The 23,691-nt window shown below is 44.7% G+C and overlaps 1 protein-coding gene across 2 annotated transcripts; it reads right to left on the reverse strand.

The window, feature by feature from the left end:
- Positions 1–680: 680 nt before the first annotated feature.
- On the reverse strand, positions 681–22,888 carry LOC121291409 (zinc-binding protein A33-like). Of its 2 annotated transcripts, XM_041212531.1 has the most exons (6): positions 22,454–22,887; positions 14,393–14,488; positions 13,623–13,856; positions 10,488–10,510; positions 10,279–10,394; positions 681–2,356 (listed from the first exon to the last, which is right to left on the reverse strand). In XM_041212531.1, the coding sequence occupies exons 1-6, from the start codon at positions 22,826–22,828 to the stop codon at positions 1,779–1,781; spliced, it is 1,422 nt and encodes a 473-aa protein (XP_041068465.1). In that variant the 5' UTR covers positions 22,829–22,887; the 3' UTR covers positions 681–1,778. The 2 variants fall into 2 exon arrangements, with proteins under 2 accessions (XP_041068465.1, XP_041068466.1); XM_041212532.1 differs by lacking the exon at positions 14,393–14,488 and having other exon boundaries at positions 22,454–22,888.
- Between the last annotated feature and the right edge of the window lie 803 nt (positions 22,889–23,691).

A 23,691-nucleotide genomic window follows, 5' to 3' on the forward strand; every position in this document is an offset into this window, starting at 1 on the left:
GGGGTGGAGGTCCCACCACCTTCCCCCCTCCTCTGATCAAGCCTGGGGGAAAGGCTTGCAAGTGGCCTTCTCACTTGGAGGCCAATTGAGGCTAATTAAGGGCCTCATCCTACCACCGGTAGAACTCAACCAATGGCAAGCAATGGACTCTCGGGTTTGCCTGTGGCCTTCTGGAACCTGCTGGTTCCTTGTACTCAAGCTCTCTATGTCCCATTGAGAGACATGATTGGGAAGATTTGGGCCCGCAGGAAGCCATTCCCTCCCCTTGCAGTCAGCTCCCCCCTCCCTAGGTCCGCCTTCTTGCCCACCTACTTGTCTCTGGGGAGTCTATCACTGAATCTCTGGGTAGGCCCCTGTGTAATACCAGCAGTGGCCACCACTTCCAGTGGCGCTGCCTGTACCGCTGAGCTGCTGGCCTCTGATTGGCTGCCAGCTCTCAGGGGCGGGATTTCTCTCACACAGCAGGAAGTGCAGTGATTTAATGGACATGGTGGAGTTGAAAACCCAGACCTCAGAATTTCTACTGCCAATTAGTAACTCAATTCCCTTGGGGCACCTGGATATTGGATTGGCAGGGGTGCTTTAGATTTCACTGAGAATGACGGGCCCCTCACCTACCACATCACATTCTGCCCTGTAACCTGAGCTTTGACCTCTTGAAACGGACAAAACTACACACATTTAGAGTAAAATCAATTTAACCTTTATTTGTGACACAATTGAAGAATATCAACAAAGCAGCATCAACTCCCAGCAGCACGAGGACATCCTACAACACCCATGTGATAAGACAGTCTTACCTAACAGGGCACAATGATCACAAAACCACTGTCTCTATCCTGGGAATGACACCAACAAAGACTTCTTCCATGGAGGATTCACTGTAGATCTATTCCAAAGTGTTATCTTCCAGAAAGTCAGTTGGTGAAGGATAGAACTGGCCAATCTTTACACACTTTTGTATATATTTATTTACAAAATTACACATGCACCTCCTTATACAACTGCAGTTTCAGTCTGTGCCTAGTTATTCCTCTTCTGAAGAACCTGAAACAATGAAGTACCCCATTTGAAAATCCCCACTGTAAAAAAACAAACCAAAACTTTGAAAGAAACTTATATCAAATTAAAATGACATTACTGAAGGCTTCAAACGTACTGGCAGACACCATGCACTCTTTCTGTCCAGGGATCTCTGGACGGGGACATAGCCATGAAAGAGAGGCAGGTGGTAAGGCTCAACTACCCTCTGCCTGGACCTGTTAGTGGCCACCTTTATACTGGGAGGTCTCCCGATCTGCCCATCGCCCCCCCCCCCCGCACTGGGTGGTCAAAGGTAAGGAACATGGCCAATGTATGGGGCCTTCACCTCCCCCACCACTGTCCAGCCTGTGGGGCCCTCCCCTCCCCCATCACCATCCAGTGACCCAGTGTGTGGGGCCCTCCCCTCCCCCACTACCATCCAGTGACCCAGTGTGTGGGTCAGACCAGATAGAGCAGGTCCTGGGGTGGCCTAGCCTCATCAGCCTGACCTATCCCAGCTCCAGTTCCAGCTCTGTGACAAGTGTCTAGATCCTATGGCCCTCCCTCAGGCAGGGGTCCTCACACATCCCCGGGAGGTACAGGCCGGACCAGAGGGACCCGTCTCCCCCTCCTGAATGGAATGGACGGCCCCCGCTGACAGTGGAGGGGAAGGGGCCAGGATTGGTAAATGACAAACAGCTCTCTACTACAGAGGAACAAACCCCCCTCTCCCCCCCACATACAAGAAACAGTCTTTATTTGAATGAAGGGATAAAACCCTCACCCTCCTGGATTGTTACTGTCCGGGGACAGATTTTCAGTGGTTCTGTGTTTTTAATCCCATCAGTGATCTCTGGACTGAAGTAAGGATAGAGTTTCTCAGCGAATGTAGCAGTGAAAGTGTAGATATGGGACTTGTTATCTGAGTTATAAAAGGACACCTTCCCTCCCTCATAATCCAGACAGATTCGAATCTTTCTCGGCTTCACACTTAGTTTTAAACGTTTCGATGGTTTCTCACCAGCCCAGTAATCAGTCCCCTCTCTCAGGATCATTGTCCAGTATCCATCACCTGGATCCAGGGTGATTTCCCCCTTCCTACTGATGGATTCCTTGACCACACCCACATCCCACTCAGTCTTGTTCCCCACCTCCACCTCCCAGGAATGTTTCCCTGATGTGAATCCCTCTGATCCCAGGACACTGACACAGGGTTTGAATCTCTCCAGATTGTCAGGAAGCTGCTGCCGTTTCTTGGTGTAAATCACGTTCCTCAGGTCCTCAGACAGAAGAAGTTTAGGATGGGCTGTATTAGGGTCGAAGGTCACTGGAGCTGGGAACAGATGGACACAAATAAAATGTTAGTCACACTTGTATGATATTGGGTAATTTGTAGGTTTTTTTAAGATATTTGTAGTCTTGGGTAGTTTATCAGTAACTATATAAATGTGCACCTGTAAAGGGTCCAAGATAGAGGCTGTCTCCAGACATGGCTCTGCCTCATCCAACACTGACCTCTGGTTTTGGGTCATGTGATCCCTTACATCATAGTGTGGGCGGCACTGTACTCGGCCCCACGTTAACCCTTTACGTGCTAGACCCTAATGCTACACCAAAGTATTTACAGAGTAATCCAGTTTAATAAACATTTACATTATTTCTATTACATTTCCCCCCCACCCCCACTAAAGTCTTTGAGTTCAGGTTCAGGTGGTCTGGAGACCTTATAGCTCTGCCAGGTCTTATTTTTGCTGCTGTTGGAGGAGGGGGTAGGCCCTGTCGCAGTAGATAAACCTTGGCGAACAGGTGGTAGCTCTGGCATCTGCTTGGTTCTCGATACTCATTTTCCATTCTTTTGAGTCGAATCGCTCTTTGTCAATTCCCTGTTCGTTGTAATGGACAGTCGTCATTTTATCCTGTCCTTTACAGGGAGAACAGCCTCTCTGTTCGTTTGTAGTGTGTGTTTTCCTTTTCCTCCTACGCACAGCCTCCCTGTGATGCATGTTGGGACGGGAGATGTCACTGCCTGTTGTGAGGGCGTGATTTCTCAACAAGCTCACCTTTAACCTCGGCTGTCTGGTGGGCTGTGGTCGGTCGATGGCTGCTTCTCCGTTCCAGCGCCTAATGGGTAACTGCAAGACTGGCTGGAGGTTGCAGTGTCGGAGTCAGGGGTTGACCATCTTCCACCCAAGACCCTGTGGTAACCTTCTGAATGTTTGGCTGGTCAGACCAACTAGGGGCTCTCGCCGCTGTCAAGAAGGTGGGCAAGCCTACGCTGCAAAATGTGAGTACAATTCCGAGCTGCTGTCCAGTCGAGAGTATCTGTCTTGTTGGAGCTCTTGGGAACCTGCAGGTCTGTATGATTCATGACAGTGGTTGGCTTGACATTTTCTGCCTTCTTCAGGAGATTCAGGGCTACAAGGGCATCTCTGTGTGAGAGAGAAAAAGACTGGTTCCACATGACGTACATAACTTTGAAGATTTGTTTGCCGCCGTACCTTAATGGATCTTGCTTGAGTCAAGCCTATAACCAAAAGTCGGATTCCACCAGGCCCACTGTGACCCACTGTGCCTGCTGTAAGTGGCCAGAGGTCTCTCAGCCATGGTTCCCTGTCCGATAGGACCGTGACACTGGCTCATGTGTCCAATTTAAAGTTTATGAGATGACCATTGACCGACATGTCCGCTTTCCAGAATGAGAATCCAAGATCTTTTACCTCATCCAAATAGCATGGTTGTGTTCTCAACCTCATGGATTTTCTTGGGATCCCTTGTGCGTTTGGATGCTTTGGCTTAGATCAGCTTCCTGAACTTCCCCATGGAGTTACAGTTAAAGCATTGTGCTGAGCTTGCCGGACATCGATTTCGCCAGTGGGGGCACTTGTCTCCACAGCGCTGGCATGGCTGCTGTACTGGTTGGTTAGGGTATTGCATCCCTTAGACAATGGGGTTCACCTTATACCCTGGCTTTCTTTCTCTCCTCAAGATTGGTCTGTGCTGTAAGCAAATTTCAGACTGCCTGACATTCGAACGGCCTTATCAAGGGTTAGATCTTTCTTCACTTGATGCATGTTTGAGACTGAGTCGTCTGCCACTCTGGTAATGGTTTTATCCCTGGTGAGCTCTGATTTCAAGTCACCATAGTCACAGCTTTCTGCCATTCTGTACAGATCATTAATGGAGAAGTCAATAGGTTCTCTGGGCTGTTGGACACATTTGTTAAATTTTGCCCTTTCAAAGATCTTGTTAATTCTGAGATTAAAATAGGTGTCAAGTGATTTTAAAACTTCATCAGATCTTTCTGAGGATTCATTGATTCCTTGTCGGCTAGTATACCATCTGCTATTAGGCCTACAGAATAAAGCAGTGTGTTAACTCGATTGCTCTAAAGAAGTGTCATACGGACTCGAAACGTTAACTCCGTTTCTCTCTCTCCACAGATGCTGTCAGACCTGCTGAGTTTTTCCAGCATTTTCTGGCTTTATTTCAGTGTGTCAAATTGTTCAACTTCTGCCTTTTTATCCAGACCTGAAGCTATCCTGTAACTAAGGAATCTCTCCAGAGTCCCCAACTTTGTGACTAATCTGGGCCTTGGATAAGTTCAAACTGGTCGGGTAGAGTAGATTTCTGATCCATAGTTAATAAATTTTAAATGTAGGTTCAGCTTTAAGAGTTTTCTGAATAACCAAGATGGCACCACCATTTGCTTCTTTGCTGCTGGTTTTGACAGGCTCTCGCAGTAATGGCGTTCATAATCTTAGCAATAAAAATTTTGCAGCAGCGGCCTGTTAGAGTCATCCCCGCTTAATCTCATTTTTATCAGGTTATGTAACCATCAAATCCTGAGGTTTGCTGGGTTTTTTACTATCAATTCCAATTGATTTAATTATTTAATGACTTCCTTTGTCTTCCCTTTTCGAATCAGAGTGGTCTCGGCCGTCATGTGTTCAGGCACTGGCTCAGGACTTGGGTTTATTGAGTTGTGATTTAAAACAGCAATTCTGACTATTGCCGGCTTTTAAAGCTGTTTAGAACGTTTTCTGTCCAGGAAGTTACGTTTTTAACTCAACGCTGCCAGGTCTTCTGACTCTGCCTCTCTGGGTATTGAAGCTGGACTTACACAGGATTCGATGGAATCTTCTGCTGCAGACGAGGAGTTTTATCTCTGCCTTCAGCTTCCAAGCCTTTCTTTGGAACTTCTCTCTGGTGATCTCCTTCTGCACCTTCGCTTCTTGAGCTTGTCTTCAGGTCAGAATGCCTCTGATTTTTTTTCAGTCTTCTAGGTTTATAATTTTCTTCTGCAGTTTCTGCAAGGTTCTGCATTGTTCCATTAGCTGCCACCATGTTGTATGGTGTGTTGTTTGGCAGGTCTTATTATGGTATTTATAGTCTTGTTCAGTAAATCTTTATTGATTACTGGTAACTATATACATACGTATAGTAAAGGTCCAAGCTAGGAGCTGTCTCCATACTTACTTCTAAACACGGCTCTGTCTAGCCCAACATTGACCGCTAGGTGTGCGTCATGTGATCCCTTACATCATAGGGTGGGCGGTACTGCACTCAGTCCAACATTAACCCTTTATGTGCCAGACAACTGTAACTTTCACATCTGCTTAGTGATTGGGAAAATCAGCAATGATCCGGAATTAGAAATTCATCCCCCAGAAAAGAGTTTATGCAACACACAGGGGGAAACGGAAAGCCACTGGCCCAGGGGAAGGCTTTACCTGGTGGCCGTGCCCTGGATTGAGGCTGAGGAAACCTCATTACAGAGAGGCAGAGGGGCAGAAACAGACATTGTGGGGAGGAGTGGTGAGGGAGACAGGATCTCAGAACTGCGCTCAATTAGTACTCTGCAATATAAAAACTCAGGAGTAGAGATGGGCTACAGAAAGGAGGGCAAAGAGATAGAGGGAGAGAGAGGGAGGAATCGACAGAATGAGAGAGAGAGAGAGAGAAGGCGCAGCAGAGAGCAATAAGCATGGTGAGAGAGAGGAGTGTGACAGCCAGAGCAAAGTCGCGGCAGGCAGTGAGAGAAAATATCGCAACAGGCAGAGAGCAAGAGAAAGAGCGCCAACAGGCAGAGTGCGATTGTGAAAGGCAGAGAGATGGAGAAAGCAGGACAGGCAGAATGAGTTTGGAAAAGGCATAGAGAGAGGGAACAATATGTGACAGTTAGAGAAAGAGAGAGAGAGAGGGTGAGTCAGACAGACAGGGCAAACAATAAGGCTGCGACAGGTAGAGAGAGAGAGAAAGAGGATGCAGCAGACAAAGCAAGGTTGTGACAAGCAGAAAGAGAGAATGTCAGAGGCAGAACAAGGTCACAACAGGCAGGGAGAGAGGCTGTGACTGGCAGAGGGCATGACAGGCAGAGAGAGGGGACACGACAGGCAGAGTGAAAGGACACGACAGGCAGTGACAGAGGACACGACAGGTAGAGTGAGAGGACACGACAGGCAGAGTGAGAGGACACAACAGGCAGTGAGAGAGGACACGACAGGCAGAGTGAGAGGACACGACAGACAGTGAGAGAGGACACGACAGACAGAGTGAGAGGACACGACAAGCAGTGAGAGAGGACACGACAGGCAGTGAGAGGGGACACGACAGGCAGTGAGAGAGGACACGACAGGCAGAGAAAGGGGACACGACAGGCAGAGAGAGGGGACACGACAGGCAGAGAGAGGGGACATGACAGGCAGTGAGAGAGGACACGGCAGGCAGTGAGAGAGGACATGACAGGACGGAGAGGGGACATGACAGGCAGAGTGAGAGGACATGACAGGCAGAGTGAAAGAACATGACACGCAGAGCGAGGGAGATTGGGTACGAAAAGAAGAAAGATGTTGGGACAGTAAAAGAGAGAGATCATGACCGACATAGAGAAAGAAGGTATGACAGGCGGATAGAGAGCATGACAGGCAGAGAGAGAGGACATGACAGGCAGAAAGAGAGTGTGCAACAAATTGTGAGGGGAAGAGGGTGAGAAAAGCAGTGAGAAAAGGAGAGAGCATTACAGGCAGAGAGTGAGAGAGAGGAGGTGTCACTGGCAGTGAGAGAGAGAAAGAGAGAGTGCGACAGAGAGAGGGTGCAGCCAACAGAGAGAGAGCATGACAGGCAAAGGGGAGTGATGTGACAAGCAGAGAGTAAAAGAGTGTGAGAGACAGAGAGAGACAAGCAAAGGAAGAGAGAAAGACAATGACAAGTGGAATGAGGTCACGTAAGGCAGCGAGGGAGAGGGTGCGCAACAGAGAGAGAGGATGTGACAGGCAGGGAGAGGTCACCCGACAGATAAAGAGAGAGAGCGTGACATCAGGATGGTACAGAAACAAGCAGCCACATGAGATGAACACTTTGTATAATATGTGCCGAGTCCCTAGGGCTGGTTGGAGAAGTGAGTGCTCCTCAGTGTGAGGGATATTGAGTTAGAAACCAAGCAGGCTGACAGACCCTTGTTAGAAGCCCCTGATCCACCAAAACCTATGGCTCCCCTTGTACAGCGGAGGTAAACTCCACTCACTGATGACAGGGCCCCATGGAGGTGTCAGCTAGAGGGGAAGCCCTTTACACCTGGGGAAAAGCAGATCATCCCGACCTGTTTCAAGTGTGGGGGAAGTGGACAGTTTGCCCAAGAGGGGAGGAAATCAATGAGGGGCCAGAGTCAGGGGACTTGGAGTCAAGAGATACCCGACCCACAGACCCCTAGTTTCCAGAAATTCCAAAGATTATTGAAATGGTGTCAGCACGAAAACACTCCCCAGGGTCAGGTCCATGTCGCCAGGGAGAGGGTGTCCCAGGAAATTCAGCAGGAAGGGGCTGCACCCAGCCTTGAGTATCCTTGTCCACTCAGGTATGATGAGTATGATAGACAATGTGTAGATATTATAGTGGAGGAAAAGAAAGGTTGTAGACACAGGAGTGTCCAGCACGGTGGTAGATTCACCCTCTCATATGATCTACAGGAGAATCCATTGTTGGGAAGATTTACAGGTGATGCAGAGATTGGAGCGATATCCAAACCCTTAAGTTTTAAGGTGAGACCCCCCCAAACAAAGTGGACGTGTGTTTTAGTGAGATGGGACCAGCCTGGGATGGGAGTTTTAGGTTCAGATTGGAAGTTGCCTCTCGTGGTAAATAACTGTTTGTGGGGTGGAATGGATAGCGGACAAGGTGTTGGTTATTCCTCCACGTCACGGTGAGACATGGGTTATGACATCAATAGGATCCTATTATTTAAAAACTCTGAGAACCCAGACACAGGAAATGTATGGGACTGTAGTAGAAGAAAATAGGGAAGTCTCCACTGTTCACAAACATTTTTGTGGATGAAATACTCAGGGAGAAGTCAGGATAGTGTAAAGAGCCTATTTTTATTTTTCTTGGACTGTGGCTTTAAAATTGGACTGTGGCTTTAAAACCTACCATGGCTGCAGTTGAAAGACATGTTCACTGGAACAGGATGAGGAACATACAATGTTGCTATCTCCTGGAACAGAGTGTGCCAGGTTGGACAAAATGGTGCCGGAAATGGGTCCTGAACTAAGGGTAACTGCCTAGCAACACTTTAATTGGCTCCTGATCAGCTGACCAAGGTTTTGTGTGATAGCAGTGAGCAGAGAGATCCTATCCTCAAAGAGAACACATCTAAAACCTCTCTCTCCTATGTGTGTAAGATTCTAGTAAATCTAAAAGGCTAGCTAGCTGGTTTTTTCGTCGAATCTCTGTAACCTGCACTCTCTGAAAAAACCCATGTCAAGAGGAAAAGAGGAAAATCACCAGTAGAGACATTGAAAAGCAAATTTTCAACCAGTGAACTACAGACTGAAAGTGCTGGAAGACCATCTCATTTCTTTAACAATGAACTGCAAGGGGTTTTGGAAGACATCAATCAAAATCAACCCATTTAATCCCGTGCTCCAGATTGGTGCTGTCGAACTGTTTTAAATCACCCTTAAAATCCATGTTTTTATTGTCGTGTATGTGTGTGTGTGTGTGTGTGTGTTTGTGTGTAGGGGTTAAGAAGGGGTAGAGTTTAAGTTATAGAACTAAAAGTTAGCAGTTCAAGTTATTTACTTGTTAAGTTTACAAACCTGGTGCTGATAATCTGTTAATCTAAACTAAACAGTTAGGTAGAATTGGGCAATTTGGATGTCAAATCAAACTTTCCACATTTGCCTCGGCTCAGGGAGCAGTGGGGCTTGAGATTACAGCGTGCTATCCCCAGTGAGTTGTGACAATAGAGGGAGACCCCATGTCCCAACCATAAAAACGATACACTTTCCCTTAAGAAGTGGAGAAAGACCTCGCAAAGGCTGTAGCCTCCTAAGTGGAACAGGAACTGTTGACATCCTTAGTAACCCATGTAAATTCCCCTTTCTAACCCATTAAAAATAGTTCCTGATGAGTGACCATTGATTATAGGGAAGTCAGTAAGAATGTTCCTGTTTGTGCCACCACTGTAACGGTGGTGGTGAACCACAAGGACCCACTGCCATATCCACTGTCCTAGACATCTCAAATGGGTTGTGGTCAATTTCCCTGCTGCAGATAACTACGTTTGCCTTTCCAATCAAAAGTCTACAGTTTATCTGAACATGTTTTCCCCAGAGTTTCCATAACAGTCTCTCAATTTTTCACCAGAATATGTCTACATCTATGCAGGAATTCAGATGTCAAGGTTGAATAACGCAGTATGTAGATGACTTGCTGTTTTCTGAGAGTGATTGGGTTGTGCTGGGTCAATAATGGGTGCCGGTGAAAACGGTAAAATGTTTCACTGCCCAACAGGTCACTAACAGATGCCCCTCACAGGGGGAAATCCCCTTTTCCACGTCTGCGAATGGAAGAAGGAACAGGATCTAGTGCCAAAATAACCATATGGACTCTGTTGCTAAATAGGTAAACAGAATGGATGATCCTAAACTTACAGTTTATCTCAACTATCCAGGAGTATCCCATGCTTGTACCTTACAGAGTGTTTGGGAAACTGGGGGACAATTCACGGCAGGAATCCATCCTGAGGGATGAGTGGGAGAAGGGAAAAAAAACCAGAATGCTGGATTAGTGATCCACAAAGATAGGTTGAATGAACACTATCTCTTCCCAATACTATGAGTGCCCAGCAGGTGGAGCTGGTCACTGTGACAATTACTTGTTTACACAGAAAACTGACTGAAATAAAATTGAGACTGGCCCCTGTACTAATAACAGAGAGAGCTGTTTAATAGCTGGTGTCAGGAAGCTCACACCCACCTGTATTAATCACCGTCAGCATCTTTTTCCACACTCTGTACTGCAGCGACCCAATGTACTTCCCCACATTTATTAAAGGGTAAACCTTCTGTGGCTCTGGGAGAGTTCGCTTCACTCTGAAACAGGAGATAAAGGTCAGTGTTGGATCTTTCCAGGGTGAGGGAGAAATATGTTAGAAATAAAAATCAAATCAAGGGTCTAAATTTTACCTTTTCTGTAGATCCTGAAATTTCTGTGGAACAAGAACAATTATTAATGTTTGTGTTTGAAGAGCATTTTATCACAAAAAGTAAAGAAACAAACTGAATTCCACAGAAAAGTACATTATAAATATAGCAAGTTATTGGACTGCCTCTCCCTGCCCTCACTGGACTGTGAATTACTCGACAATATTACACATAACTCAATTTTATTGCACAACACAACTCACAGAGATACAATCCAATTGTAAAACCCTGATGGATGTCCAATTATTGGAACTAATTTATTAGCAGTCGCTTGGAAGAACAGAACTTGAACATTGGTGAAAAGAGAGACACGTTACCAATGGGAGTGCAAGATGAAAAGATTTTGGTAATGTCTTCCTTCTCAGCAAATATTAATTAATCGGCCCAGATCATCTGTTCTTCAGATGGTTGTAGCCCAGAGTTACCCCAAAAGATGCGCTGGGGGATCCCTCGGAAGTCCCAACATACTGACTACACAGGAACTACCTGGGAAGTTTCAACTTTTGTAAGGTATTTACTTTGCATCTGGAACCCTTTGAAATACCAAGTTAAACCGGAGACTTCGGATGGTTCTGACTTACTTAGCAGAATAGTTACCCAGGAAAAGTTGGACAGTCAAAACTTGCTCTAACTCCTTGGTAATCAAAGTACTGAATCCCCTGACCCCGGCTAGTTCACCTGACACCGGCTACCACCACCACCACCCCCCAACCCCCCCCACCCCCCCACACTCTGACTATCCCCACCCCTGACTACCCAACTCTCCCTCACCACCCAAACCCACCGACCCATCCTATCCCATCACCCACTTATTGTCATGAAGATATTAATGTATATAATATTATTAGGAATTATTTTAAAGTGGACTTGTAGCAGGGTCTCTGTCTATAGGTGTGAGTGCGTGTCTTAATTGGATTAAAGCCAGCTAGTCTGGGTGCTTTGGTGAATTGAAGCATCGTGTGAACCTGTGTTTAAATCACACGTTTCCGTGAAAGGTCCAATCGATCAATCCATGAATGAGTTGGATGATGAAAAGCACAGCCCGGGACAGCGGCTGAACGCTGATACTTGAGACACATGTTATTAAACAGACAGGGTAAATTATATAAATGTTGTAAGTTTTGAGCGGTGCACGGAGAGAAAAATGCCTGGTTTTTGGAGAATTCTGGATTTTGGACAGCTGGATTTGGGGCACTGTACAACCTGGGGTTGTCCAATAGAAATTACTGACTATTTATCCCTCGACCACCAGTGCTAAAATAGATTAGTCAACATTTCAATACACAGCAGAGAATTAACAAAAATACTTGGATGTTCACTGAGCTTCCTGGGAAATCGATCGTAATTTAAATGTTTGCAGAGTGGAGATTCCCCCCTCCCATTCTCTGAACATTTAACTATTTAACTGCTGGGAGAAAGCTTTACCTATCTGTGTATCTGACCCTGTGGAGAGCTCTCTCCTGGACAGAATCATTACAGATTGAGCCAGGGAGGAGCAAAGCATTGTAAACATGGTAATGAAGCACCTCAGTTGCGAAGGATGGGTCTGGCCACGATGCCGCAGAACGCTCCAAGTAGTTGGACCGTGCCGTACCACCTGTCTCTCGTGGAAAAATTTATGCAGAGAAACACCTTTGACCACAAGTCCATCAGGCAGTGGTCAACACGTAACGTCTTAAAGGCCCTGAGGGAAAAGGAGAGGGTGGATCCTGTGGGATGGTTCCCCGAGCAGAATGTCAAAGTCATTTGGCAGAATGCCTCATCGCCAGAACTTTCTAACAAGCACCAGGACATAGCTTGGCTGGTGGTGAGAAAGGCCCTCCCTGTAAGATCCTTCCTACATGCCAGGAGTCTCACCCCCTCGGCACGTTGCCCTCGAGGTGGCTGTGGTGGGGACGAGACCGTTGTTCACCTCCTTGTAGATTGTGCCTTTGCAAAGGAGGTCTGGAGAGAGATGCAGTGGTTTCTGTCGAGGTTCATCCCAAGCAGTGCTGTGACACAGGACTCTGTGCTCTATGGGCTGTTCCCAGGGGCACACACCGAGACAAACATCAACTGCAGCTGGAGGATCATCAACTCGGTGAAAGACGCTCTTTGGTCTGCTCAACCTTGTTGGTCTTTCAGCGCAAAGAGTTATCCCTGACTGAGTGTTGCAGACTGGCACATTCCAAGGTCCAGGACTACGTGCTGAGGGGCGCACTAAAGCTTGGGGCAGCCGCTGCAAAGGTGCAATGGGGAAAGGTCGCTGTCTAAGACCTTTCTGCCACAGTGCACCGAGGGGTTGGGAACTGTTGAAAGCCCCTCGGGCTGTATAGCTCACAATGAAAATATGCATTGAATACTAATTGTATTATAATTGTATCGAAGCACCTCAGAGTGCAATATGATGTATGTTAATAACTCCAATCCCATTGTCTGATTGTCTGCATTGACCAGATTGAAAATGATTGTAATATTCATTGATTGTATTGATGCACCTAGTGATCCATGTGTAAAAGTTGAATCTGATTGTACTTATGTGATGGTGATTTTGAAATGTTTTGGAATATTCTTCCAGATATCTTATGAATAAAGTATATTTTTCAAAAAAAAAATGAAGCACCTCAGAGTGCAACAGGATCTATGTAGATAATTTGAGTATTGTTGCACTTTCTGTGATGGCCATTTTGAAATGTTTGTAAAGCTCTTTTAGATATTTTATGAATAAAGTATATTTTTGCAAAAAAAAAAGTTCTGCCTGGCTGGATCCTGCACTGTAGTTCCCAGTCTCAGACCAACAGTTGAACTGGAAATGTACACCCAGGGGAGAATGGTCTGACCATTGTAAGTGTTTCTCACTCTGTATGAAGCTGATTTTCCTCATTGTTTCATCTTATTAAACTGTTCCCTTGTAATACTTCACTACAATAAACAAGCTCCAGATGTAGTAATTTCCAAGTTAAAGGCAGCCTTGGGTGACCTTGGGTGTGAGACAGAGAAAAACCAAGTGTCACAGATGATTGGTATTATTTTGGTCAGTGAATTTTATATTCTAGGTATTGATGACACAACCTGTTCATTCTTCATGACAGTCTCAAAGAAAAGAGGTGAAGGAGGGAGAAATAAATAAACAGGCACCGTTAAAAACTTGATGTTGTCCTGTTCACTCAGCTCTTGTTCAATATCCCGAACAGTGAGTGAAAGTGATGAGATTTCCTCCGTTATCTTCTCAATCATCTCCTTCATCTCCTGACTCTTTTTCTTTTTCTCCAGGTTCAGATCTTCCAACATGATTCTCTCTTCCTCATGGAGAAACTGGTGCAGTTTTTCAAATTCGGCTGTAATCTGTTTCTCTGTCTTTACACTTTGGTCCTTTGCAAAATATCAGAGAGATTGAAAAATCAAATGAGGATTTTTATGAATATTATAGAGAAAAACATTCCCAATCTAGTTAATTCCCATCCAGATAATTTATCGAGATATACTTTTAAATAACTCCCTGAACCTTCGCTTTTCTAGAGAAAAGAGATTCAGCCAGTTCAATTTTTCCTGATAGATTTAAGCTCTCTATTCTGAATTGGCGGTCGGTTAGCTTGGATGGTTGGTTTGTGATGCAGAGTGACACCAACAGCATGGGTTCAATTCCCGTACCGGCTGAGGTCATCCATGAAGGCTTCTCAACCTCACCTGAGGTTAAACTCATCACCAGTCCTCTCTCTTGCTCTCTAATGAGAGCAGCCTATGCTCCTCTAGAACTACGGCGACTTCCACTTTTCTGGAATCATCCTTATCATTTTTTGTACCTTCTTACTTCCTCTTTTTAATTTTCAGAATAGAGAGACCAGAATCTGCAAGGTACCATTCTGCAAGTGTATACAGAACATAGGACAAAATAGCATCAGGAGTACCTGAATGTGGGTTAATGTTTCCTCATAATCACTTTTTAAAGCATCACATTCCTTCTTCTTGTTCTGCACTGGCTTCAGTAAGTTTCGCAGTCCCTCCTGAACAAAAACATCAATTCATTTCTACATTTTTCAGAAATAAATACTCCAAAATTAAATATCATTAATCTAAGATAATTTTTATGGGGCCTCTTTTTCATCACATTCAGCAGTTTCTGAGGTAAATTTTCAGCTTGCTGTCTAGTGTAAGACTGGTTTCTGGGATCAGTCACTCACTATAGTAACTGCCTGAGTTTCTATTTCCACTGAAATCACCAACGCGTTGACTGAGATATGAGGATAACATAAAGGCTTCAAATTTCATTGATTTAAATTGACTCAAAATCCCTGTCAGAAAGTAATTCTACTGCTACTGTACTTACTCTTCTGTCCAACTCTTTTCTGTTCTGTATTTCTTTCTTACTAATAAATATCCATGATGTAGACAACGCAACATCAATGAGTAATGCCCCATTGATTGATCATAGATTGAAGTTCGGGAGCCACAGATTACCCAAAAATGAAGCTGAGCTCATAAGTGATTTTGGAATAATTTGTTAAGTTGTTTATTAAGAAACAACAGTTTAAATGTGATGCACAAGCTAAAAAGACAGGAAAAGCATACGACCCCGTGACAGGTCAGGACAGTTTACAGGTCCCGGAGGGTGAATGGATGGATAAAGCCGATTTCAGCAGCTAGGAGGCAGCAGCCTCTTGTCTGTTCAGTTTGAAGCTTTCCTCTCTTTTGCTTTGCGCTCCTCAAGCTAACCGAGGTGCTAGGAAGCTCTCTCTCCCAGTCTCGCTCCATCCAAAGAAAATGGAAGCACGGATCATTTCAAAAAACTCTTTCCTGCCTGAAGTGATTTTTTTTTCTCCCTCGAGACCCTGTTTTTAACCTTTTCTTACATGACTGGCTTATGTGTGGGTCAGGAATTTCAACCTTGTCAGGGATACCTTTGACTTTCCTTGGCAGAGATACCGGGACTGTGTTTTTCAGCTAGCAACCTGCTTTGGAAGCTCCTTTCCTAAGATTTCCAAAATGTTCAATCAATTTCTTGACATCTTATGAGTGATTTCTTGCCCACAGGAGCTGCGTCTGTTCTGTAAAAAAATGTTAATCGCCTAACAACTCTGTCCAGACCACCCCCCCACCCCCCCGCCCCCATGATTTTAAACACCTCTGTCAAATCTCCTCTCAATCTTCTCTTCTCCAAAAAATCCTCAAGTCACAGCCCTGTGTACAAAACTGGTGTGAAACTGTCTAGTTGTTCCAATAATAATATTCCAGTGTGAGGTTAATTTAGTGTTAGGATAATACATCAATGTTATACATCATATTATTTACCACTGGTAGAAGTTGGAGGGAACAAAGTCTCCCTGATGGTAAGGAACTGGTTTAACAAGATAGAGTTAAACTGGACTGTGGTATTTACAGTAGGGATTAGTATGAACATAAGAACAAAAAAACATATAAAAACAAAAAAAAACTGCGGATGCTGGAAATCCAAAACAAAAACAGAATTACCTGGAAAAACTCAGCGGGTCTGGCAGCATCGGCGGAGAAGAAAAGAGTTGACGTTTCGAGTCCTCGTGACCCTTCGACGAACATGGCTGACATTGGGAAAGTGCTAAGAGAGCATGATGTGGCATTTCAGCAAGGAGAACCAAGTGATTAAAATTAAACTTCCAAGGTTGAAGCCAAGGTAAAGGACCATGTACAGCTGATATTTGGTGAGGTTAAGCCAATGCTTTATGCACAGTTAGAAGCAGTAAGAGCTCGATAGACTAGAAAGAACAGGGACGATTATGAAGGTGAAGAGCAGTGAATGGGTCGTATTCATGATGGCCATTCAAAAAGCAGGCGGGTCTGAGCAGTTTTGTGGAGATCATAAACAAACTGTAAACAAGGTGATCGAGAATGATACTTAAACATTGCCTACCAGTGAAGCTTTGTTTTCTAATTTAGCCAATGGGAAGGTGTTCAATAAGATAGTTCTGTCAAATACATACTTACAGTTAGGGTTAACTGACAACAGCAAAGAATTTCCCACCATTCATACACACAACGGGTTGCACCTGTACAAAAAGTAACCATTTGGGGGTGTCTATTGCTCCCACAGTGTTCCAGAGAATCATTGATCAGGTATAATGTGGGATGAAGGGAGTGTGCTGCCTCTTGGAAGATATTCTAATTAGCAGTGATACAGAGAGAGAGCACATTGTAAGGTTGAACAAAGTCCTAGATTGACTTCAAAAATATGGCATTGAAACTAAAAAAGCACTTGACACATATTGTCAAGTGTAACATTCCGGAGTCAGAAACGTGACAAATGAAACATGTGAGGTAGTGTATTTGGGGGGGGACAAAGAAGTCAAGGCAATACACAATAATTGGTCAGATAAGAAGTGTAGAGGAAGTGAGGGACCTTGAAGTACATGCCTACAGATCCCTGGAGGCAGCAGGATAGGTAGATAAGGTGGTTAAATAGACAAACAGGACACTTTCCTTTAATGCCGATATATAGAATATAAGGACAGGGAGCTTATTCTAGAACTGTATAAGCCATTAATTAGACCACAGCTAGAATACTGAGTACAGTTCTGGCCACCGTATTACAGGAAGGATGTGATCGCATGAGGGAGGGTACAGAGAAGATTCTCAAGTATGTTACCATGGGCAATTTTAGCTATAAGGAAAGATAGCTAAGCTGAGATTTGTTTTCTTTGGACGAGAGGAGGCTGAGAGGAGATCTAACTGAGCTGTATGAAATTATGAGGGGCCTAGTTTGGGTGGATAGGAATGACATATTTCCCTTAGCAGAGAGGTCGCTAATGGAGTTAAAGTAATTGGTAAAAGAATTAGAGAGGGGTTGAGAAATCTTTACACGCTGAGAGCGATGGGGGTCTGGAACTCACTGCCTGAAAATGTGGTAGAGGCAGAAATTCTTATCACATTTAAAATATATTACAAGGCTACAAACAAAGAGCTAGGAAGTGGGATCAGGCTTGATAGCTTTTTTTTCAGCTGGCACAGACACAATGGGCCGAATGGTCTCCTTCTGTACTGTAATTTTCTATGATTCTACAGTTGCTTGTGGTGTTCTTTGTCCCTGATTCACAGGGGTTTCTTTTATATCGTCATTTATTTCTTTCATTCTACACTCTGCTCAATACAGCAGAGTCCCTGGAGGAGTATAAAAAGTTAAAGGGGATCTTAAAAAGGAAATTTGGAAAACTAAGAGAGTGTATGAGAAAGCATTGGTGGGTAGAATAAAAAATCCAAAGGGGTTTTTTAAATATATAAAAAGCAAGAGAATAACTAGGGAAAGAGTGGGGCCAATTAGGGACAATAGAGGTAATGTGTGTGTGTGGACCCGGGAGACGTGTCCTCAGTGAATACTTTGTGTCAGTCTTCACACTGGAAAAGGACAACCCAGGTATAGACATCAGGGTGGAGGGCGGTGAAATGTTAGAGGAAATTAACACATAGAGGAAGCAGGCGGGTTTAGCGGCCTTAAAAGTGGATAAATCCGCAGGCCCAGGTGAGATGTATACCAGGCTGTTAAGGGAGGCAAGGGAAGAGCTATCAGGGACCCTGGCAGCCATTTTCAAATCCTCTCTGGCCACAGGTGAGGTACCAGAGTACTGGAGGACTGCTAACATTGTATCATTATTAAAGAAGGGAGGAAGGGATAGACCAGAAATTACAGGCCAGGCAGTCTAACCTCAGTGATGGGGAAGTTACTGAAAAGAATTCTGAGGGACAGAAGATATCTGCACTTGGAGAGACACGGATTAATCATGGATAGGCAGCGTGGATTTGTTAAGGGAAGGTCGTGTTTGACAAATTTGATCGAAGTTTTTGAGGAGGTAACTAGGAGTGTTGATGAGGGTAATGCATTTGATGTGGTCAACATGGGCTTTTGATAAGGTCCCTCGTAGCAGACTGACCAAGAAAGCAAGAGCCCAAGGCAACCAAGGCAAAGTGGCACATTGGATCCAAAATTGGCTGAGAGGCAGGAAACAGAGGGTGATGGTAGAGGGATGTTTCTGTGATTGGAAATCTGTTTCCAGTGGGGTTCCACAGGGCTCAGTGTTGGGGTCCTTGCTGTTTGAGGTGTATGTAAATGATTCGGACTTAAATGTAGGGGGTATGATCAAGAAGTTCATGAACAACAGGAAAATTGGTAGGGTGGTAAATAGTGAGGAGGATAGACGTAAACTGCAGGAGGATATCAATGGACTGGTCAGGTGAGCAGAGCAGTGGCAAATGGAATTCAACCCGGAAAAGGGTGAGGTAATGCACTTGGGGAGGGCTAACAAGGCCAGGGATTACACTATGAATGGTAAGACCCTGGAAGATACTGAAGATCAGAGGGACCTCGGTGTGCACATCACAGATCACTGCAGGTAGCAGGGTAAGTAGGTAAAGTGGTTAAGAAGGCATATGGGATACTTGCCTTTATTAGCCAAAGCATAGAATACAAGAGCAGGGAGGTTATGCTGGAACTGTATAAAACACTGATTAGGCCACAACTGGAATACTGTGTGTAGTTCTGGTCACCACATTATAGGAAGGATGTGATTGCACTGGAGAGGGTGCAGAGGAGATTAACCAGGATAAAAGCTGGAGGGTCTGAGCTATGTGGAAAAATTGGAGAGGCTGGGGATGTTTTCCTTGGAGCGGCGAAGGTTGAGGGGGGACCTGATAGAGATGTATAAGATTATGAAAGGCATAGATAGGGTGGATAGGAAAGCACTTTCTCCATTAGTGGAGGGGTCAATAATCAGGGAGCATAAATTTAAGGTAAGAGGTAGAAGGCTAAGCTGGGAGTTGAGGGTTTTCACCCTGAGGGCAGTGGGTGTCTGGAACTCACTGCCCGAAAGGGTGGTTAAGTCAGAAACTCTCGTAACATTTGATAAGAAGTATTTAGACATTGACTTGTGTTGCTGCAGCCTCCAGGGCTATGGGCCAAGTGTTGGAAAATGGGATGTGTAGTCGGATCTTTGTTGACCGGCATGGACACGATGGGCCGAATGACCTCATTCTGTGCTGTAAACATCTATGAGTCTATTCCCAAACATTATCCATATGCCTGACACCAAACTCCCAAAATAACTGCCCTACTTGGAAGTCAGTCAGGACAGGATACTCCCAGGAGGAGAGGAAAGCACTTTTGGGATGTCCTCAATGTATCTCTGAAGAGGTCAAATATCCCCCAGAACTCATGAGAGACTCTGGCTTGTGACCGACCAAACTGGACTAGCCATATAAATACTGTGGCTACAAGAGCAGGTCAGAGGCTGGGAATCCTGTGATGAGTAACTCACTCCTGACTCCCCAAAGCCTGTCCACCATCTACAAGGCATAATTCATGAGTGTGATGGAATACTCCCCACTTGCCTGGATGAGTGCAGCTCCCACAACACTCAAGAAGCTCAACTCTCTTACTGACTTTTTGATAATGAAATGAAACTCCCTGAGGCAGCTCCGTGCCTCAGAGAGATTTCTGCGCCCTTTTGCGTGCATGGGGGACAGTGCACAGGCCCTGACTCAGCAACCCCCACCTGCACAGGCCCGCCCACATAAAATGGTGGCATGCAGCCAATCGCAGGCAGCGACTAGCTGTGCGCCCACCACCCCCACTCCCATTCATCCCCCCCAACGGGGAGATAATTCTCCCCATTGCTGTTTGAGAGGCTTTGATGGATGTTTAACAAGTTCATGCTGACATTTCACGCTTCACATCTGGAATATAAATAGGAGACGCATTCCACAGATTATCACTTCCTACTGAGGATGACCTCCACATTTCCTGTCCCATGGAATGGATTGAAGGGGAACCTAAAGATTGTTGGACTCCCTGTGTGCTGTCTATGATGTTTTCAGATTTACTTTTAAACTTGATCAGTGCTGATCTGATAAGAAACTGTCCGAGAGAATGTGCTTGATATTCAAAGGGCAAATCAACTATTACATACACCTGTACATGAACGACACCCAGCGCTAGCTCACCACCACTCTCTTGATTCCTCCACTGTCGTTAAATTGTCAAATTGCTTATCCAACATTCAGTACTGGATGAACAGAAATTTCCTCCAATTAAATATTGGGAAGACTGAAGCCATTGATTTCAGAACCCACTCCAAACTTCATTTCCCAGCTACTAACTCCATCCATCTCCCTGGCAACAGTCTGAGATTAAATTAGGCTGTTTGCTCTCTTGGTGTCATATTTGACCCTAAGATCAGTTTCCAACTACATACCCACACGGTCTCTAACACTGCCTAATTCCACCTCCATAAACATTGCCCAACTTCACCCCTGTCTCAGCGTATCTCCTACTGAAAAGCTCATTTGTGCCTTTGTTACCTCCAGAATATTCCAACGCACTCCCGGCTGCTCTCCCACATTCTACCCTCCATAAACTTGAGGCCATCCAAAACCCTGCTGCCCATCTTCTTAATTACACCAAGTCCCATTCACCCATCACCCCGGTGCTTGCTGACCTACATTGGCTCTTGCAAAAAACACCTCGATTTTAAAGTTCTTATATATAAGAAATCACAGTATAATAACTTTATAAAATCCTAAGTAATTTATTTAATATTATAGGAATAGCTCCCTCTCTCTCTTTTTAATTGAAAGCTTCTGTGGCAATTTCCTGAGCTGACAAACACAAGACAGCAGTGGTTGTTATCCCTGCCAAGGACATGCCTCTATTACATCACTCAAACAAGACATTATTAATCCTAGAAGTGGGTGGGTGTGTTTAGGGAGACGACCTTGTGATCCATATGTGAACCAACTGTCTGAAGCTTATACAGGACATCCTAAAAAGAAATGAGCAACAAGATAACCTGATGGGTTTCAATGGAAGTAGGACTGATTACCTTGAATACCTGTCCTTTGCCGATGGATGATTGAATAAAGAAGTGGCATAAAAGCCTCCAGGAAATAAAGTATGTAAACGGACTCTCAAGAGAGAAAAACAATACTTCGGACAGGAGAGAGCCTCTCGAGGTGGACCAATGCTGACTCCGGCCTAGTACCTTGATTGTTTCAAGAAGACTGGACAGAGAAGAGCTTTTCAAAGTGACCTATGCTGGCTTTGGCCTAATGCTTTGACTAGCTAAAGAAGACTGAACAGAAGAAACTGCCACTTCTAACCACGGAGATCAGCTTCATCCATCTGTTTGTCCGATCCAGGGTCAGTGAACCATTCTGAGGAGACTGCCACTATCAGCCATGGGGATCAGCATCCCGCTGCTTCTCCCAGCTGTTTGTCCGATTCGGGACCAGTAAACCCGTCCTCACTTGCGTGTCGTATGAATTTTCTGCCTATTTAGGTCATGCACTGTTACTTCTAATAAATTTGATAAACTACCTTAAAAATACTTATGAGTTCTCAACCACCTATCTTGGGTAATCTGAGCCTCCCAAACCTTAAATCTTACACGTCCTTATTACAAAATCATTCCATGTTCTTGCTCCTCCCTATTTCTGTAATCTCCTTCAGCCCCACAATGTTCTGAAATATTTGATCTCACCTAATTCTGGCCTCTTAAGCATCCCTGAGTTTAATTATTCTGCTGTTGATGGCTGTACCTTTAACTGCAGAGGAATTCTGAATTTCCTCCCTAAACCTCTCTAAGTCTCTACCTCTCTTCCTCGAAAACTTTCCTTGAAACCTACCTCTTTGGCCAAGCCAAATATCGCCTGATGTGGCTCAGTGTCTAATTTTACTTTATAATACCCTGTGAAGGACATTAGGATGTTTTATTACATTAAAGGTGCTGGATAGCTATTGTTTTTGATCTAAAGTGAACCCCCTTTTAGATTATAATGAACCTTTCACCCTCAGTCCCTGGTTTCTGAAGCAGAGAATTAAATGGCAGTTCATCTAAAGACTGAGTAATTAAATAATAAATATTGAGATACAATCAAACCCAAATCTATTAATATTTCCTGTTCAACATTCAGTTATCTGTTTCTGTATTTTATTTTACACGGTACCTCCTCACCTTAACCTCTTCAATAGCTTCTTCCACTGGCAGCATTTCATGGTTTTGATGACTCTTTGAAATCTGACAAATCAGACAGATGGGCTGATTGTCAGTTTTACAGAAAACCTTCAGCTTCTCCTTGTGAAGGCTGCACTCCTGCTGAATTTTATCACCCTGATCACTTTTTATAAATGTCTCCACGATGCTGGAGAGGGTGTAGTTGGGTCTCAGGGCCCCGGAGGAAGTCTCCTTCCTACAGACAGGACAGGAGGTAGTGTCAGCTTTCTCCCAGTACTGAGTTATACAGGATCGACAGAAGCTGTGATCACAGTCGATTAAGACAGGACTTTTATACAGATCCTGGCAAACAGCACAGGAAAGATCGGCTTCCATCTCGAAGGACTGATCTGTGCTTTATGTAAAACGGTGATCAGTGCGAAGTGAAATACTTTCAGTTTCATTTCTTGAGTGCAGCAGCAACATAAACCACACCCAGATTTTTTTTTACACTATAGTGAACCTTTCACCCTCAGTCCCTGGTTTCTGAAGCAGAGAATTAAATGGCAGTTCATCTAAAAACTGAGTAATTAAATAATAAATATTGAGATACACTCAAGCCCAAATCTATTAATATTTCCTGTTCAGGATTCTGTTACCTGCTTCTGTATTTTATGTTACATGGTACCCCCAACATTATGCTGTTGGGAATTTATATGGCTGGTCCAGTTCAGTTTCTGGTCAATGGTAGCCCCCCAGGATATTGACAGAGTGGGATTCAGCGATGGTAATGCCATTGAACGTCAAGTGGAGATGGTTGGGTTCTCTCTTGTTGGAGATGGTCAGTTTATGTGGCGCGAATGTGACTTGCTACTTGTCAGCCCAAGTCTGGATATTGTCCAGGTCTTGCTGCATTTGGACATGGACTGCTTCAGTATCTGAGGAGACGCGAATGGTACTGAACATTGTGCAATCATCAGCGAACATCCCACTTCTGACCTTATGATGGGGGGAAGGTCATTGATGAAGCAGCTGAAGATGACTGGGCTTCCTGAAGAACTCCTGCAGCGACGCCCTACGGCTGAAATGGAGCATCATCAAAACCATCCTTCCTCCTCCGAGGGGAATTATTCAGAGGTGTCTCTGACTCTGATGCCTTCTCCTGCACCCTAGTGTGGTGACTAACGCTGTGCCACTGACTCTAAATACGCGCTACATCCCTCTGATGTGCCTGTATCTGAGTTGGCAGGGTGGGGTCT

The sequence above is a fragment of the Carcharodon carcharias genome, chromosome 19, assembly GCF_017639515.1.
Source record: "Carcharodon carcharias isolate sCarCar2 chromosome 19, sCarCar2.pri, whole genome shotgun sequence".
NCBI lineage: Eukaryota > Metazoa > Chordata > Chondrichthyes > Lamniformes > Lamnidae > Carcharodon > Carcharodon carcharias.